The sequence below is a fragment of the Ovis aries genome, chromosome 3 (genome assembly GCF_016772045.2).
Source record: "Ovis aries strain OAR_USU_Benz2616 breed Rambouillet chromosome 3, ARS-UI_Ramb_v3.0, whole genome shotgun sequence".
Lineage (NCBI taxonomy): Eukaryota > Metazoa > Chordata > Mammalia > Artiodactyla > Bovidae > Ovis > Ovis aries.
In genome coordinates this window covers 133,551,059-133,566,813 of record NC_056056.1, presented here as the reverse complement: position 1 = coordinate 133,566,813, position 15,755 = coordinate 133,551,059, and the positions used below count along the sequence as shown (strand labels likewise).

General features: G+C 52.4%; 2 protein-coding genes across 3 annotated transcripts; one reads left to right on the top strand and one right to left on the bottom strand.

Annotated features, from left to right (window-relative positions):
* The first annotated feature begins 1,560 nt into the window (after nucleotides 1-1,560).
* Nucleotides 1,561-2,021, top strand: LOC114113973 (cytochrome c oxidase subunit 7A2, mitochondrial-like). The gene has a single exon (XM_042246692.2). It carries the CDS (start codon nucleotides 1,623-1,625, stop codon nucleotides 1,872-1,874), a length of 252 nt encoding a protein of 83 aa, XP_042102626.1. The 5' UTR covers nucleotides 1,561-1,622; the 3' UTR covers nucleotides 1,875-2,021.
* A 60-nt stretch (nucleotides 2,022-2,081) lies between these two features.
* KRT78 (keratin 78) lies at nucleotides 2,082-10,113 on the bottom strand. 2 transcript variants are annotated; one of them, XM_012174210.4, is made up of 9 exons: nucleotides 9,690-10,113; nucleotides 9,112-9,326; nucleotides 8,016-8,076; nucleotides 7,227-7,322; nucleotides 6,251-6,415; nucleotides 5,764-5,889; nucleotides 3,257-3,477; nucleotides 2,973-3,007; nucleotides 2,082-2,891 (listed from the first exon to the last, which is right to left on the bottom strand). In XM_012174210.4, the coding sequence occupies exons 1-9, from the start codon at nucleotides 10,053-10,055 to the stop codon at nucleotides 2,590-2,592; spliced, it is 1,587 nt and encodes a 528-aa protein (XP_012029600.3). In that variant the 5' UTR covers nucleotides 10,056-10,113; the 3' UTR covers nucleotides 2,082-2,589. The 2 variants fall into 2 exon arrangements, with proteins under 2 accessions (XP_012029600.3, XP_060270030.1); XM_060414047.1 differs by having other exon boundaries at nucleotides 2,082-3,007.
* Between the last annotated feature and the right edge of the window lie 5,642 nt (nucleotides 10,114-15,755).

Here is a 15,755-nt window from a genome sequence, read left to right as displayed (position 1 = left end):
CTTCCAGAGGTGGGTGGGTTGGCCAAGGAGGGGGGACATTAGCATGAGATCTGGGAGACATGGGAGGTACTTCCTCCCAGCCCCCTCCCTGCTCTAGGGGTGGCTGCCTTCCTCCATGCTTATAGCTTCTACCTATTCCTACATCTCTACCACCCAATCAGTCATCCACTCTTTTTCTCATCTCTTCAGCTCTACACGGAGTCACCATCCCCTCCTGATTTTCCTGGTACTATCCCACTTTAGCCCCTTCCCTGGTGGCTCAGATGGTAAGGAATCTGCCTGCAATGCAGGAGACCCCAGTTCAATCCCTGGGTTGAGGAGTTTCCCTGAAGAACGGAATGGCAACCCACTCCAGTATTCTTGCCTGGAGAATCTCCATGGACAGAGGAGACTGGAGGGCTAAGGCCCATGGTGTCGCAAAGAACCAGACATGACTGAGCAACTAACATGCTTGAACATCCTCCTTTAGCACTGAAAATCCCACACCCCAGAAAACCTCTGTGCCCTGGACAAATCAGAGTTTGGCCACCCTTGCCAGACGGGGAAGAGGGGGGTGATGGGAGTGGCAATCTTGGGAAGAAGGAAAAACAGGGATGAATGGAGCTGTCCTTGGTTGGGAACAGAGCCTACTGTAGGCAATTAACTAGGGAGCAAGCTATGAGAGCTACTTAAACATCAGTGGGGATGGAGGAGATGGAGGGCATACCAGGGAGCATAGTGGAGGGCTGGAAGGAATCCCTGAATGATCTGATTGATGTGAGGTGTGAGATGCCCACAGGACCCACTCAAACAATGTAGATACTCCATAAATTGCCTTCTGAGGAGAGTGAGCTGGGTACCTGCGTAGCTTTTGTTTTGTGGGGTGGGGGTGGGGGAGGTGAGCTGTGCAAGCCTGGGGCAGAGCAGAATTGCTGAGAATTGCTGGAAGGAGTGGCAGAGAAGCTGCACATTGCCAAAAGGAACTTTTGTCTCTGCCTTGCAGCCTGTCCTCTAAATGCCCTTGGAACACATGTATAAGGCTATGTCTTAGCTTCGGTGCTGAATTAACCTGCCCAGGAGAAGCGGCAGGTTAAAGTTCTGAGGTGAGAGACGGAAGTGAGATAACAAGACCCAAGCTTACCACCCTGGGTGGAGCTAGAACCAGCACATCACTGGGAGGAGACTGGAAGAAGCAAGAGGACACAAAAGAACCTCAGCACAAATCCTGATCTCCCAACCCAGGTATGTGAATTAGCTGTAAAGGGCCAGTTACCAGGAAATGGCAACCCACTCCAGTATTCCTGCCTGGAAAATCCCATGGACAGAGGAGCCTGGTAGGCTACATACAGTCCATGGGGTTGCAAGAGTCAAACATGATTAAGCGACTAAACCACACTCTGTCCCTGGAAATCAAGGGCTCCAAGAAGGAAGGTCTGGCTCTCATGAATGAGAGCGTTATACTGGAGACAGAAGAGGTAAGAGAGACACATTAGGAGAGCACGGCAGGGCTGATCTTACTACCAGAGTAACCCTAGTCCTGACACTCAAAAAAACTTATGGAGGAGGTAGTTCCGGTTCCAGCGTGGGGCGTTCTCGTTGCTGGTGGTCAGTTGTCGCGGTTGGTGGGCAGTACCTGAGCCAAGATGCTACAGAATCTTCTGGCTCTCTGTCAGATTGCTCAGAGGACTACAAGTACTGCTTCACGCAGGCAGTTTGGAAATAGGGTTCCAGAGAAACAAAAGCTGTTTCAGGAGGATAATGGAGTTCCAGTGCATCCGAAGGGTGGGATAGCTGATGCCGTCCTGTATAGAACCACCATGATTCTTGCAGTTGGTGGAACGGCACACGCCATGTATGAACTGGCTCTGGCTTCATTTCCCAAGAAGCAGGATTGACTTCAGTTTATCCTCCCAGCAATCAGTTGGTTCAATTCCATTCAGCTCTCTGTGGACCAGTAATCTGATACATAACTGAGTTCTTTGGGGATCAATACTAATTGACTTGTATTAGCTGCCACCAATAAAGCAGTCTTTACCATGAAAAAAAAATTTATGGGAAGGAAGGAGTGGGGAAGCAGGAGGGAGAAAGAAAGGAAGACCCACTGCAGGGATAACTGGGTGCTGCTTTATTTCACAGAAAATAAATGGACAGAAATACAGAAATGGTGGCCCAGAGGCAGGTGAAGAGGGCAAAGGTGTGGCCCTTGGTTCCAGCCCTCAGGTTCTGGTCAGTGGGCCTCGAGCCTCTCCCTTGGGATGGAGATGCAATCTGGCCAAGCCCAATCAGGAGTTTTCCCATCTCGGTCGAAGGCTGCAGAGAGGGGGGAGGACGAGGCTGGCTGGTGGGCTGAGGCTGGGCACTGTGCTCCTTGGTTGGGGCTGGCAGCAGACAAGTAAGATGCAAATTAGTATGCAGAGCAAGGCTAGACTGGACGAGCATTCAGAACAGCAAGCAGGCAGGACCCGCTGACTTCTGCAGAGTTCCCTGTGGCCGGCTCAGGCTGTCGGCAGTGGATGCAGAGTTGGCAGCGCAGGGATGGGAATGATGAGGATGAGAGAAGACCTAAGAGGGCTCAGGAAAGCAGGGGTGAGTAGGTGGCCTCTGGGTCACTCAGTATGTGACAGACGTTTTCAGACTTGACTCAACTGTCTTCTTTAGGATAGTGTGGCTGGTGGAGCTGGAGGAAGAGCCGGACACAGAGCTAGAGCCCACAACGGGGCCCTGCCCAGAGCCCAGGATGATGCTGGAGCCTCCCTTCACGACACTGGAGCCTCCCTTCACGACGCTGGAGCCTCCCTTCACGATGCTGGAGCAGCTAGACCCAAAGCTGCCTTTCACGCCTCCAAGTCCACAAGAGCCCACCAGGCCACCATCTGCTCCTCCAGACACAACGGTGCTGCCTCCTCCAACAGCTGCCAAGAAAGGGGCCAGGGTCACAGCAGAGTCCTCGATTCTCCATGGCAACCCCTCTCCCAAAGTCCCCTGATACTCACAGATAGTGACCTGGCTGGCGCATTCCCCAGACATCCTGGGGGAGAAAAGACAAGAGGAAGAAACACTAAGAAAGGCTGCAGAGAATGTGTCCCAGGATGCTTTCAGCCTCTTGGAGCAGCACCCTCTGAGCAGATAAAATCCCCCAATTTTAAATCGCTCCCAGCAGAACGGGTGGCCCTCAGCAGTTCAGAGTATGGAGAAATCTCTCAGCATCCTGTGTTGGCCTGGCATCCCCCACCCCCACCTCTCTCACACATCCCCAGGACCCTGACCAGCCCCTCACCTGCACTCTTCGCCCTCCAGCAGCCGGCGGTAGGTGGCAATCTCCACATCCAGGGACAGCTTTACACTCATCAGCTCCTGGTAGTCATGCAGCAGCCGCGCGATGTCCTGCTTGGCGGTTCTCAGGGCGGCCTCCAGCTCGGCCAGCTTGGTCTGAGCATCCTTGAGGGTCAGTTCCCCACGCTGCTCAGCATCAGCAATGGCGACCTGCAGGCTGGCATTCTAGCAAAGCGTGGAGATAAGGGAGAAAGTGACTATCAGCATGGCACAGGCCCCCAAAGTACCAACTATAACTTAAAAGCTGAGATGGACCATAATTTCATGAGCCCTAAATTATTCTTGGCCATGCCCAGCTCTTCTCGTTCTAAAAGGAAGGGTTCCCTCTTCTGCTTCTTTAAGTCCTAGAGCGGGTTAAATAGTGTCCTCAAAAGTGTCATGTCCACCAAGAACTTCAGAGCATGACCTTATTTGGAAAGATACCGTCTTTGCAGATGTAATGAGTTAAGGATCTCAAGATGCTATCATATTGTATTTAGGATGAGCCCTAAATCCAGTGACCGATGTCCAAGAAAAAGATGAGGGGATACAGACACTGAAATAGATGGAGGCAGAGATGAGAGTGAGGCAGCCACCAGGCAAGGAATTCCTGGAGCCACCAGCCACCAAGAAGGATTCCCCCAGCTCCTTCAGAGGGCACAGCTGCTGACACCTGAGTTCAGACTTCCAGCCTCTGGACCAGACAGAACAGTTTTCTGCTCTTTCAAACCATCAAGTTTGTGATACTTTGTCACAGCGGCCACAGGAAATGAATCCATCTCCTTTGCCACTTTCCCCAGTGACTTTCCGTATTTTTTCCCCTAGCCCTAACCCTCAGCACCATCCCTCGAATAGCTTCTCTCTCCCAGGGTACTTACAGCTCCTCCTGTCCTGGATGGGTTCATTATCCATGTGTTTTTTAGAACAGCCCCATTTCAAATACTTTGTCCCGATGTTGTCAGAGTCTATCAAATCATGGGCCTCAATTTGAAAAACACTTTCTCTGTGTTCACCTCTCCAATCCGATAGAAAACTCCTAGAGGAAAGACTGCATCCCTGTCTAATCAGCCATCTAGCCGATTTACCCTCACATTCGGGTCAGGAAGGAAGGCATTCCCTAAAGGCTCTCATTATTCATTTTCCACAAAGCACCCCGTGGATGGGGACACTGTCTCCATTCTCCTGATGAAGAAACTGAACCCTAGAAAGGAGGTGAGAGGTGGAGCTGGGACCCCAGCCCAGGACATCTGAGGTTCGGTCCACTGCTCTAACTGCAGTCCCTGTTCATCAGGGTTGTGCATGCAAAGGAGGAGTAAAAGGGGATGGGTCCCCAAGAGGGAGTCTCCCAGGAAAGACACCTCGCTGTACGGGAGGACTGTGGTTCCCAGACGTGAGCACATAGTGACTCTCCTAGGCGCTCGCCACTGGACTCAGACTCCACGCGCTTCGTCATTACCTGGGTGAGCTTTGTTGAGAAAGCAGGTTTCTGGGCTCCACGCTTAGAGACTCTGATTCCCTGTTGCCAGTGGGAAGCTCAGGAATCTGTATCTTATCAGACACCCCAGAGAATCCCCAAGCTTCCAAAGCAAAAAGTCCAAAACGATGGGCAAAAGAAAGTGGCAGCAAATTGAGTAATAGGACCTGGTCACCTTCACCTCAGGTCCTGCCTTGCACTTCAAAGGAGAGCAGGTCAGGACATCTGGAGACTGAGGATGGCCTCTGAATGATCTGTACTCCAAGAACTTTCTCCAGGATCTGTGCCCTGCTCACACGTGCACGGGCCACACGTGACTTGGGAATCAGGCTGAAGTGCTTGAGGAAACCCTCTGACTCTGTGGTCTCAGCTCTCAACCCTCTGTTGATCCCAAAAGAGTGATTCTTTGGGCTTGGGGAAAGTGAGAGCAAAGACACTTGCAAACTTAAGAATCTGTAATCCTCACATCTGAAAGTGAGGTCTCCAAGAGGAGCAGGAAACCACCTCCCTGCCCTTGCCATCCTTCCATCTTCCTCTCCCCGCTCCTCCCATCCACAGCATCACCTGACCCTAGGGGGGCCTCGGCACCCCACCATCCTGCCAGAGTCCCCTGCTCCCTGAGATCCTGGTTCTGTCCCTCCCCAACAGGGGACCAGGAAATTCAGTGCATGGCCTTAGAGTCCTTGCTGGACTTGAGGAGTAAGTGCCAAAAGAAGAGATTAGAAAAGATGAATTAACCCTCTCCCCTAGGAGCCGAAAGTACCAAGCGCACGTGGGCATGGAATGCAGTGAGAAGGCTGGGCCAGGGCTGGCTGTGCAGAGCCCGTGCGGCTAGAATCCCCTGGAGGACAGCCGAACCCCTCTGATGTGGGGCTCAAAGTGCTCTCAATCCCAAATTATACGAAGTTCCAATGAGTTATCAAAGTTTCACACCAACCCCGCAGTGACCTCTGAACAAAGGTGGTAAGACAGAGGGCTTGGGGGCTCGGGACCCTTACCTGATTCTTGACGGTCTCAATCTGACTCTGCAGCTTCTTAATTGTCTGCTGCAGCTGAGTGATCTGGACTTTGGTCTCCTTCATGCTGTTCCCATGAAGCTGGGCACATGCCTGAAGCTCCCGGTACTGGGGGTGGGGAACAGAGGTGACACCGTGAGTGGACAGCACCCCACCTTTGACCTTTAACCCTCACCCTTGACCATGGCCCTGGCTCTCTACCTTCTCACATCCTCATCCAGAATGCGGGTGAAACGCTGAGACCAGGACGTGGTGGGATGAGGTTGTGGAATTCCAGGCTCATCTCTCATGGTTTCCCTGCATTGCCTCCCTCCCGGAGAGGGGGAAACGTGGTACCCACCCAGCCCTGGTGCTCCAGACAGGTCATCAGAACAGCCCCAGCCAGACTGAGGTGGACGACTGCCCCAGGGCGGGCAGGCAGGGAGACCCAGTCTTTTCTAGCTCAGTGCTAGCCCCCCAGCCCCAGCACCTTGGTCTGGTACAGCAGCTCGGCTTCGGCTTTGCTGGTCCGGGTGATATCCTCGTACCGGGCTCGGACCTCGGCGATGAGGTCTCTGAAGTCCAGACAGCGGTTGTTGTCCATGGACAACACCACGGACATGTCAGTGGCCTGGGTCTGCAGCTGGGCCAGCTCCTGCGGGCAGGACTGACTCAGTGTCCCACGTCTTCCCGGCTCCCCTTCCCCTTGGAACCCCGGGGAAAGTGGGCAGAGTGCCTGACTTCCTGCCTCCTTCAGAGGCAGCCCTCATTCATGCCGGCTGCCACTGAGCATGCCCTGTCCTCTTATCTGCAAGTGAGGGCAGCCCGAGGACTCCTGGACGTCAAAGCAACACGTCCTCAGGGCCCCAAGTCACCTGGCCCACGTCACTCCCTGACCTCCTATCACAGCCGCTCCCTCTTCCTCCTTGCCTTTCCTCAAAGACCAGGAGGCTCCCGGCTCCCTCTGCCTGGAATCCCTCGCACCGCCCCCCACCATGTGGCTAACTTCCTCACCTCTGTCAGATCTTTGCTCCAATTTCATCTTCTAAATAAGGCCATCTGACCACTCTATTTGAAACTGCCACCTGCCCTACCCCTCCACGTTCCCAATCCTCCTCTCCCTGTTCTGGTTTTCCTTTTTCCATAGCATTTATCACTTTCTAACATGCTATGTAATTTACTTATTTACCAGGTCTGCTGCTTATTGTCTTTATTATCTCCCAGCCTCGTGATTTCTGTCTGGTCATTCACGTGTGTATTCTCAATACCTAGCAATTCACCTGGTACATTCTCAGTAATTGTTTGTCAAAGGACTGAATGGCCAGTGTCTAAGGCACCCTAACCAGGCTTCACCTCCTGGCCATTCTCACTATGCTGTGGCCACAGGGAGCCTGCCTGTGCTGTCCCCCTCCCTCATCCTGCCTGCCCTAGGCAAACCATCGCTTCTGCCCATGGAGAATCCTCACTTCTTCATAGAGATGCTTCAGGAAGCAGATGTACTCTTTCAGATCCTTCACCTTGCTTTCCATCTCCATCTTGCTCAGGAAAACCCCGTCTGCATCCTAGGGACAGAGAGACAAAAGCAATGTGCCCCCACTCCCTCTTTGGGGGTCCCACTCTGACCCAGGAGTTCTGTTCACACACTGCCCAGCACACACACCCCCATGGCCCTCTCTGGCTCCCATTCCTTCCTCTTTCAGCCCCGCCTTGCCCTGCTCTCTTTTGTCTGACATTGACCCACACCGCCTCCAGGAAGCCTTTCCTCATTCATCCCAACCAGTTGGGCTTCTTCCACTCCCTCCCCACCCTCTCCCACAGTGACTCCCAGAGCTCATCCCATAGTCCCTCAATCAGATCTTGTCCAAGGGTCCCTGTGTCTGTGTGTGTGTTCCATTTCCCCACAGGGTCCCTGTAGACATTTGACAGCATGTCGTGTGTGAGAATCTCCCCGATACATTCACACACACACACACACACACACACGGCTCTCGCAGCCCAGATTCTGTGCACAATGAATGGCTCAGGATTCAGGTAGAGGGACTTCCCTGGTGGTCCAGTGGCTAAGACTCCGTGCTCCCAAAGCAGGGGGCTGGGGTTCAATCCCTGATGAGGGAACTAGATTCCATATGCCACAACTAAGAGTTTGCCTGCCACAACTAAATATCCCACATGCCACAATTAAGACCCAGTGAAGCTTAATAAATGAATTTTTTAAAAAAAAAAAGAATTCAGGTAGAGCAGTTGAACCCACTCACCTTTTTGAGGACCACAAAGTCATTCTCCAGAGTGGCACGCCTGTAGGCCTCGCACTCATACCTGCCGAGTAAGCACAGAAAGACGCTGCCTAGGGTGCTGGCATCAGAGCCCAGGACTCTCTCCAAGCACAGTCCCCAAGAGAAGGTCACCCTGTTTTGATGCTCCAAAGCAGGACCCACCAGCAGCCTGCACCTCTGTTCTTCCTTCAGGAAGTTTTGTCATGTCCTATGTCCCTCTTCACTCTCGGCCCAGGTCCACTATGACATCGGGTCACTTACCTCCATGTCTGGAAGGCGTTTTCAAACACTTCTCACTTACCACTCACAGTCATCACCTGAAGCAGGCATTTTGGATTTTATCAGAGAGATTATGCCCAGGTTACAGATAATTAGGTGGCCCATGCAGATCTAAAATCCAGGTCTCCTGTCCCCAGTCTTTCTAGGACCCTCCACCTGGGCCCTGGAGCCAACCTCCCAATGGCTCTGGAACACGAGAAAGGCATTATCCCAGTCTACAGATATGGAGACTGAAGCTGGGAAAGGTGAGATTCTTTGTTCAAGGCCACACAGCTATTCCTTGCTCACAGTCACCAAACATGAGCCTTCTGTGGCTTCAGGGCTCTCCCCGTTACCACCAGGTGACCTTGTGGGGAACCCAGGACTGCAGCCAGCCGTGAATCATGCCACAGGACCAGGGATGGTCCCACTAAGTGAATTCCCTTCTACCTCTGAGACCAGAGAATATCTGAGTCACTTTAGCCCACAGCCTGCTCAACGGGAATTTCTCAAGAAAAAAAACCCGCAGGAACATTCTTTAAATAAGCCCCTCCCCACCTTGACCAGAAACGTGGCCCTCATAGTCAGGGCCTGCTAGAATCGAGGCTCTCCAGTCCTGGGTATCAGGGGCTGGGGTGCCTCTTACCTGCAGCAGATGGGGCCCCCTGAGAATCAGAGAGAGTGGGGATGCAGAGGGGCCAGAGGGGAGGGCCGTCCTGTGACTCCAGGAGCTCAGAGGAGGGACAACTTCCAGCAGACAGCCTGATTCAAGCCCTCCCAGCTGCCCCCAGGCCCCATGGGGATGCTGTGGTTCACATACTTAGCTTTGTACTCCTCCTCCTGGCCCTGGCAGGACTTCAGCTCAGCGTCCAGAGACCCTCGTTCCCTCTGCAGCTGCTCCAGCTGTGTCCTGAGCCGGACCAGATAGGCCTCGAAGAAAGACTCCAGGCCCTGGGGCCCGTCACTCAGCCCCTGCTGCTGCAGCAAGCGCCACTTGGTCTCCAGGACCTTGTTCTGCTGCTCCAGGAACCGCACCTGCCGCACAAGCAGAGATCCCGAGGCTCCTGCCAGAATCCCTGCCTGGGCACAGCCTCCGGGACAACTCTCTAGCCTGAGCAACCCTCTGGCCGGCCTGGAGCCTTTGAGGCCTTTGATAAATATTTGCCCACACACTCAGTGAATTATAATGACATTTCTATAAAGGGAATTTCAAAACACCAATTAAACATAGCCTCAGCATAACCAGAGAGACTCCAGTTAGACCACAAGAGGGACTTCCTTGCTGTAGAAGTGATTAGAAAAGGAGTAGGAGGCTTGACTGCCCCATTCCCAAGCCCATCGAAAACAGATCCTCGGAGGCAGGCACAGAGACAGGGGCTTAGCTGAGTGGACCCTCACCTTGTCAATGAAAGAAGCAAACCGGTTGTTGAGGACTCTGATCTGTTGGGTCTCCTGAGTCCGAACCACCTGGAACTGGGGGTCGATCTCAATCTTCGGTGGGGTCAGAAGACTCTGGTTGATGGTCACTTGCCGGATGCCTCCCGGAGGGCACAGGGAAAGCCCAGGCCCACCACTCCCCTCCCCAAGCCGCACCCCTAGCCTTCCCCACGAACCCCAGGTCCTTCCACGAGAGCTTCCTTGGCAACCCCCAAAGGAACTGAGGCTCCTGCTGCTGAAGCCAGCCCTGCCTCGGCCCACCAATTGGGCAGAACAGGCTGAGCGAGCGCTGAAGCCCCTCTGGGCCCGGCAGGGAGAGAGAGACATGGCAGTGACTGAAGGTCTCAGGGCTGCAAAGGATCGTCAAGAGCAAGTTCCTGCCCTGAGGCCCGGCACGAGACTTTTATCCCCTCCCGTGCCTGGGTTTGGCCTTGGAGAGCAAGATGCTCTTGGCCTGACTGTGTCTGTCACTGGCTCCAGCTGACCTCTTCTGACACGCCTGGGAATAGATGCCCGGCACGTGCAGAGCCCAAGGAAGAGACCCAGAGCCTGCCCTCTGAGCTCCCAGGCTACAGGAAGTGTGGGCACATTCTGAAGACCAGGAAGCAGCCAGAGACTGGGACTTCAGTGCTGGGGGATGGGGAGAGAAGGCCCTGAGCAAAGTCACTGAGAGTCATTCAGGGAAGGCTTCCTGGAGGAGGAGATGGGTAAGAAGGGAGGCACATTCAAGGGGAGAAGATGGAGGGGTTTCAAGTGGAGCACCTGAGTGCCCTGCAGATGCTGGACAGGAGAGCACAACTTCTCAAAGGAGGATCCACATCCAAGAGTAGGAGAAGGAAGGCACTTTGCAGCACAGGAGAAGCCGGGAGGTTAATAGAGGTGTTACTGTCATCGTTGGCTCAAAGACACTGCAAGATTTGGAAATAAAACTGAAAAACAGGGTATCCAAGTCCCTCCTCTTGCCCAACCCAGCAATCATCGACAAGGCACCACCCCACTCAAACCAGGCCTCTCCACCTGGGATGGAGGCAGATAAAGCATTCCTAAGCCCAGCCTGTGTCCCTTCCACAAACACACAGCACCAGCCCCATCAATCTGGGTCTCACACTGCCTTCGTCGAGTTACTCATCAGAGCTCCCAGGCTATAAAATAAAATGTGCATTTAGAAACACCCTTCCCCTGGGGACTGGGAACAAACATAGCAGCTTTGGGGCAGCCGCTGGATAGATTCAATCCCTGCCCTGAGAGTTTGCTAACTGGAGGAGCCCCAGGGTTCATCACTCAGCGATTCTCCCACCTGGTGGAGGACCCAGGCAGCATTCAGCTGCCTCCCCTGTTGCCCGCCCACTGTGGGCAGAGAGGGCTGGCAGCTCTGATTTTCAGAAATTTCCAAAATGTCTACTTTCCATGATGGGAGGGCTATTTCTCCCTCTTCCTCTCCCCATTTCTTAGAGCCTGATGCACCCTGAAGCTGGGGTACTGGGGTCTTTGGTAATGCAACTCAAAGCCAGTACAGAGACTCACAGAATAACGAACACGCAAGAGATGTGCTATGAGGAAGTCAGTCCTAGCAATGCAAACAATCCCATAGACACTCCACCCCTGGACCCAGACAACGGTGAGCGTGTCTCCCCTCCCTCTAGAGGATTAAAAGTCCCTTCCTCCTTCCCCTATAGCCCCATCCAGCAGACAACCCGGAAGGAAATGAATGACAGATGACCTCAAGGGGAGGAAGAGGCCAGGCCTCCTCTGGGGAAAACAAAGGAGATCGAGGGACTGAGGACTCAGGTAAGAAAGAGAAGGAAGGAAAATGATCCAAGAAGCGATTTAGGCACACAGAGAAGAGAGGAGGCAGTGCGGCTGGACTTGGAGTCTAGACAGGGAATCTGGGGAATGGACTGAATCCCACTGAGGACCTACCTCCAAACCCTGCCCCCTGGGACCACTCCACAGAGGCACATTCCTCCCACAAACGTTCTGGAGAAAGATCTCTGCAGGCTGGGTTCAACCACTCCCCCCCACCAGTACTGAGGGTGACAGGCAGAGGTCACACTTGAAACTTCCCCATATTTGTAATGTTTCAGAGTATTAGAAGGGCTTCCCCAGCACTACAGAACCCACCTGCAATGCAGGAACCGCAGGAGACAAGGGTTCGATCTTTCATTGGGAAGATCCCCTGGAAGAGGGCATGGCAACTGACTCCTGTATACTTGCCTGGAAAATCCATGGACAGAGGGGCCTGGCCTGGTACAGTCCAGGGGGTCACAGAGAGTCAGACACGACTGAAGCGACTGAGCACGTGACAGGGCATTAAAGCCAGGGAGCTTCAGGGTCCTCTGGTCCAAAGCCCTTGTTTTTCACTTGAGGACTCTGAGGCCCCATAGGGTTTAGGATAGGCGCAGAGACTGTGCAACCTTGAGTAATCGAAGAGATTGCACCAGATGACCTCTAAGCCTACTTTGACCCATCACTCTGGTTTGAGCAACTTGCTCAAGGCCACCCACACAGCTGATTGGGTTGGAGCCTGAGACCCCACCCAGCTCAGACCACTGACCCAGGAACAGCCCATAAATAGACCTTTGATCATGACTCCACCATGTCTGCCTTGTCCACCCCTCCATCAAGCTCAGGGTCTGGCTTACACTAGGCATTCAAAGCACTTGTCTAAGAGATGAATTCTTACCCATGACAGTTATACCTAGGGACCTTCTTGAATCCCCTTAAATTCTCAAACACTAGTGTAACATGTTTTCCTCCACTAAAAAAAAAATCATGCCATGATGGAGAGAATGACAAAGTGATTTGGAGATTTGAATACTAGGCCCCTCAGAGGCTAAGTGGTACACAGGTGCTAAGTCACTTCACTAATATCCTTCTCTTTCCGACCCCATGGACTGCAGCCTGCCAGACTCTTCTGTCCATGGGGATTCTGCAGGCAAGTATCCTGGAGTGGGTTGCCACGCCCTCCTCCAGGGCATCTTCCCGATGCAGGGACTGAACCTGCGAGTCTTATGCCTAACCTGCATTGGCAGGTGGGTTCTTTACCACTGGCACCACCTGGGAAGCCTAAGTGTTACACACAAAGGTACACAAAGGGGTCCCACTTACGGGGCAGCAAAGTGCAAATGGCTCAAATTGTGGACTTAACGTTAAACCCAGCATGTGGCAGTTCCAGTGGGTTTTACCCATTGGGTTAAATCTCCTGCTCCAAGTCAACCAGCCTCAACCACACCTCAAGCCCTACAATCCCTGCCTACCCCAGCCCTGCCTTCGAGGATACCCAGACAGGGCAGCTCCTTGTATTAACCACTCCCCAGCGGCCCCTTTTCTTACTGCTCCACCCTGAGTTCACCTCTGGCTGCAGCTAAGACTCCTCAACCTCTTTCCCTCTAATTGCACTCAAGCCTGTTCTGCTTGTGCAGTGGATGCTTTTACCCAATAGCCAGTTATTCACACTGAGCTTATTTTTTTAACCTTGGCTGCACTGGATCCTTGTTGCAGCACAAGGGCTTCTCATTGCAGTGCTTGGGCTTCCCTAGCTGTGGCCTGCAGACATAGCTGCCCTGAGACATGTGGGATCTTTGTTCCCTGACTGGGAATTGAACCCGCAACCCCTGCATTGGAAGGCGGATTCTTAACCACTGGACCACCAAGGAAGTCCCTACACTTACTTATTGGGATTCCTAACCACTGGACCACATTTACTTATTGACTTGAAAAATTATGATGAAGCACCTCCTATGTGCCAGGACCTATGCTGAGAGTTAGGAATTTAGCTGAGAACAAGGCCCAACTCCCATACTAAGAAAACTTAGAGTCCAGTAGAGAAAGAGACATTGAACGGCAATTAAACATGTATTTAATTGCAATTATAATAAGGAGAGAAAAGTACAGGGCATGAAAGAGTTCTAACCTAGTTTATCCCGTATTTTTTTCTCGAACATGCCAGGAACACCCCTGCCTCAGAGCCTTTGCCCTTGCTATTCCCTCTTTCTAGAATGCTCCTTCACAGAACCCCGTATAGCTACAAGTCACCATCTCTGGCTGCCCCAAACCAAAACTGAAACGCCGAGTTGCACTGACACTTCTTACCCCCTTCCCAGCTCTATCTCCTTCCGCTCAACACTTGGCGCTTTCTAACACGCCATATATTTCACTTATTCATTCTGTTTGCCCGTCTTCCTGCTCTAGAATATCATTCTGCGAATGCGAGGATTTGGTCTCTTTGCTGACTTCTATATCCTCTGTGCTTAGAACTCTGCTTAATACAGTAGGTGCTCAGTAAACACTTGTTAAATAAATGACTCCCCATTCAATTTCATCTTGTTGATCGCCTTCATCTTTCAACCTCTGGATATTCTTGTAACTCTCGATTCTGTTCTCCAAAGCACCTCACTCCCTGACAAGGTTGGGAGCAAGCAAACGTAGTCATGTGTGTGCATGTGTGTGTGTGCGTGCGTGTGTGTGCATGTGCACAAGTGTGGGGTGTGTGTGTGTGTGTGTCTGTTACTGAGCTCCTGCTGTGGGCTGAGCACTGAGCCTAATGATACCGGAGACATAAGATGGGTAAGGCCCCGTTCCCATCTGAAAAGAATATACTGTTATACAGTGCCATGGAGAACGCACATACGAATGCAGAATGGGGAGGAAAATCGGAGAGAGACTGGCCTGGGGTGCAAGTAGACGTGTTGTCATGGTCGCGAGGGATTCTCCTTTTGAAGGAGAACAAGGGCAGAGCGTGCGGCATGCCACTGGAAGCCCTTCCGCTGCCGTTTTGCAGCCTCTCAGTGTACGTCTTTGGGGAAAGCACAGGGCATGAAAGAGGCCTAACTCAGCTTATCCCCTAACTTTTTCACAAACATGCCAGGAACACTCTTGCCTCAGAGCCTTTGCACTTGCTGTTCCCTCCTTCTAGCATGCTCCTTCACAGATCCCCATATAGCTACAAGTCAGCTGTGGCTCTATGCTCAGCTGTTCGGGAATCTACCCAGCCATTTACATATAGCAACCATGTGATCCTAACAACCCAACCCTACGAAGTAGGTATTAGGATTATCACCACCTTACAAAGGGAGGCACAGAGAGAAAAAATAATTTTCCCAAGGCCACGCAGCTAGTAGGAATGGAGCCAAGATTTGAACAAAGGGAGATAGACTAGAGGGCTTCCCCAGCGGCTCAGCAGTAAAGAATCTGCCTGTAATATACAGGAGATGTAGGAGACTCCAACTCGACCCCTGGGTCGGGAAGATCCCTTGGAGGAAGCAATGGCAACCCATTCCCGTATTCTTGCCTGGACAATCCCATGGACAGAGGAACCTGGTAGGCTACAGTCCATAGAGTTGCAGAGTCAGATATGACCAAAGCGACTGAGCATGCACATACATAGACGGACTCCAGAGTCTTTGCCCTTAACAACCTCACTGCGCTCCTCTAGGAGACCTAGGAACGTCCATGTTGAAGGACACCTCAACCAACTAAAGTCCAGACAGGTAGAATGACTTGCCCAAGATCACACAGCAGATCCAAAAGTGAAACTCATTCCTCCACATTCATCCCTGATCAACACTAATTAAACACTAGCTGGTGCCAGACACTATGCCAGCCCAAGTTAAACAAAATTTAATGAAAGTTCTTGCCTTCAAGGTGTTTGCAGTCTGGAAGGGGAGTAGGGAAGACATGGGGAATATATTTTGAAGACCAGTAAAAGTCCCTTGCATTGCAAGGAGATCCAACCCATCCATCCTAAAGGAGATCAGTCCTGGGTGTTCACTGGAAGGACTGATTTTGAAGCTGAAACTCCAATACTTTGGCCACATGATGCGAAGAGCTGACTCATTTGAAAAGACCCTGATGCTGGAAAGATTGAAGGCAGGAGGAGAAGGGGACAACAGAGGATGAGATGGTTGGGTGGCATCACCGACTCAATGGACATGAGTTTGGGTAAATTCCAGGAGTTGGTGATGGACAGGGAGGCCTGGCATGCTGCAGTCCGTGGGGTTACAAAGAGTCGGACATGACTGAGTGACT

Coding starts and splice junctions, on each gene's coding strand:
- LOC114113973 (XM_042246692.2), top strand. CDS start 1,623: ATGCTACAGAATCTTCTGGCTCTCTGTCAGATTGCTCAGAGGACTACA.
- KRT78 (XM_060414047.1), bottom strand. CDS start 10,055: ATGTCTCTCTCTCCCTGCCGGGCCCAGAGGGGCTTCAGCGCTCGCTCA. Junction 6,416..7,226: donor TGAAGCATCTCTATGAAGAA/GTGAGGATTCTC, acceptor TCCTGCCCGCAG/GAGCTGGCCCAGCTGCAGAC. Junction 3,008..3,256: donor CTGGAGGGCGAAGAGTGCAG/GTGAGGGGCTGG, acceptor TTTCTCCCCCAG/GATGTCTGGGGAATGCGCCA.